Below are 2500 nucleotides of genomic sequence, written 5' to 3'. Positions count from 1 at the left end.
AAGGGAAATATAAACACAGCCCACCTGGATTCAGTATAGCTACACAGGGCTCTTTGTGTATAGAGGGAAGGGGGGGAGGAGAAAAAGGTCTACTTACACATGCATACCACTAATATGTGGAGTATAGTTTCAATACATGAACGCAGAGGGAGGGAGAGAGGAAAAGTGTATGGAGGGGGTCTACTTACACACACAACTGGAAATAGATGGAGTATAGATTCAGTACATGAACAGAGAGGGAGGAAGCGAGAGTGTGAGAGGTCTGCTTACATATATAAACTGGTAATATATGGAGCATAGATTCAATATATGTACACACACACAGAAAGAGAGAGAGAGAGGTCTCCTTATACATACATACCAGTAATATATGGAGTATAGATTGAGTACATGAACACAGAGGGAGGTAAGAGGAAGAGAGAGCTAGAGGAGGCGGTCTACTTACACATACATACAGGTAATAATATATGGAGTATAGATTCAATACATGAACACAGAAGCTGGGAGAGAGAGACAGAGAGAGAGAGGTCTGCTTACATATACATACTGGTACTATATGGAGTATAGATTCAATAGATGAGCAGAGAGAGAGAGAGAAAGAGTGAGAGGTCTCCTTACACATACGTACTGGTAATATATGGAGTATAGATTCAGCACATGAACAGAGATGTGTGTATTAATGATGAACAAAGGAGTGCCTGCTCAGGGAATATAAACACATGTTTGGAACAAACTTTGTTTATGGGTTATATGTTTCAATGTTTTGATATTTAATGTCATAGTTCACTACAGATACATAAAAATAGTGTCATTTAAATAGGATGTTAGATTGCAAACAGTCACAAGATATTCTTTCTAGCATAAAATGCATGTTATGGAAGCTATATTATTACCCTAAGTGTAGTAGTTAATTTGTCTATAGATAATATGGGATTGTACTCTTTGTGTGTGTGATGATATATTGCATTTACAAGCAAGTTATGGCTGTATAGGGGGGAAGTGTCAGTGTTCATTTGTTCTTGTTCTGTTTTTAAGCATAAGACCAGAGTTATGGAGAATATGGGTGGTAAAGATAACAAAGGTTTTGAAAGAGGAACTGATTAGTGGTACTCTTCTAGTTTCTGTTGGGCTATTCATAGAACAGAATTGTGTAGCAACAGTCATAAACGAATTTTTGGTGTGTATGTGTTTTTGGAATCCCCAGTTTTTTAACTAATTGTACAAAAACGCTATATTTATTTGCAATGAACTACTGAGGTGATATCACCTATGAAGAGCTGCAGTGATCTCATCGTTTAAAGTTCTTTAAATGTGAATCACTGGCCCTTGTCTAGGTCTGAGTTAGAGTTAGGCTTGGTAGACCTAGCTTGCTGTGTCTATGCCCACGGTACTTGCTTGCTGCACTACTGTTGCTCTGAGCTCCTTACAAGTCCAGGCACTTCTGGGAATGTGCAATTCTTCTTCCTTTCTGTGATCCTTTTCCAGCTATCTCCTCCTCCTTTATCTAGAGGCATAACAGGGCAGCTCCGAACCCTGGGCAGCAACCGTAGATGACGCATAAGTGTTGACAGTGTGGGGCACAACTCCATGCCGCTGCTCCTGGGTGCTGGCTCTGACCAGGCCGCAGCCCCATACGCCGCCATCAGCACAGAAATCACACTGCAGCCACCCCCATCCCCGCTGCTGCTGGGTCCTGGCTCTAGCCAGGCTGGAGCCCCGTGCCCCACCACTGGTGCAGAAATCTGGAGGGAAATGTGCCCCTCCACACACCACCTATGACAGCAGCAGTGCATGGAGCGGTTACACTGCCGACGGTGGTGGCATAGCCAGCTACCAATTGTGATACATGCCATTTTTGCACGCCTTCTGAAAGGTGGCAACCAGGGCTGCTACCCTGGTCATCTCCCCCTCACACCCAGTTACACTGCTACCCTTGGTAGTCCTCATATGTAAAGACTTTAGCATAGGCATGGGTGCAAGGTAGTGAGTATTGTCACAACCCAAAGTTGTGAGTTTTTGTTTGTGCGCGCTTCGGCACTGCTAAATTATGTTCCCGCCAAATTACAGCTACTTTGCACGGTGGAGTTTTCTGCTGCAATAGGAGAACCCGCATGCAAAAGAGTATTTCCCGCCGTTTGTAGCCTTCTTTGCATGGTGCATTTCTTTTGCATCATAGTGATGCACGGTGCAAAGGAGTTCCCGCCATTTGTATTTAGATTCGTGCCACATTATTGGCCGATCTTAAATTATGCACACGTGGTGGCTAGCAATTGGCTTGCTAGCCGTATAAAGAGCTTGGGAGGTTTCCGCCCAAGTCGGAGAGAAAGCAATTGGAGTCCGAGAGGGAGAGCGTGAAGATCTCTAAGCGCTGCGGATCCTTACGAACCCAACGCATTTCTTAAGAAGGCAACCGAGGTCTAAACAGCCTCTGGCCTCTCCCCGTCACTGAGCGCAATCCTAGACGTATCCCTATCCTATATACTCAATTTTCGAACCCACG

At 44.2% G+C, this 2500-nt stretch overlaps 1 protein-coding gene across 1 annotated transcript in view; it reads right to left on the bottom strand.

The window, feature by feature from the left end:
• The window catches only part of BTG1 (BTG anti-proliferation factor 1), a 5725-nt gene extending 4211 nt beyond the window's left edge, over positions 1 to 1514 (bottom strand). Inside the window, exon 1 of the mRNA XM_006027066.3 lies at positions 1428 to 1514. Coding sequence (XP_006027128.3) covers positions 1428 to 1514 — 87 coding nt within the window. The remainder of the gene's footprint in view (positions 1 to 1427) is intronic.
• Positions 1515 to 2500: the final 986 nt, after the last annotated feature.

This window comes from Alligator sinensis, unplaced genomic scaffold (assembly GCF_000455745.1).
Source record: "Alligator sinensis unplaced genomic scaffold, ASM45574v1 scaffold141_1, whole genome shotgun sequence".
Lineage (NCBI taxonomy): Eukaryota > Metazoa > Chordata > Crocodylia > Alligatoridae > Alligator > Alligator sinensis.
This window is presented reverse-complemented; position numbering and strand designations above follow the sequence as displayed.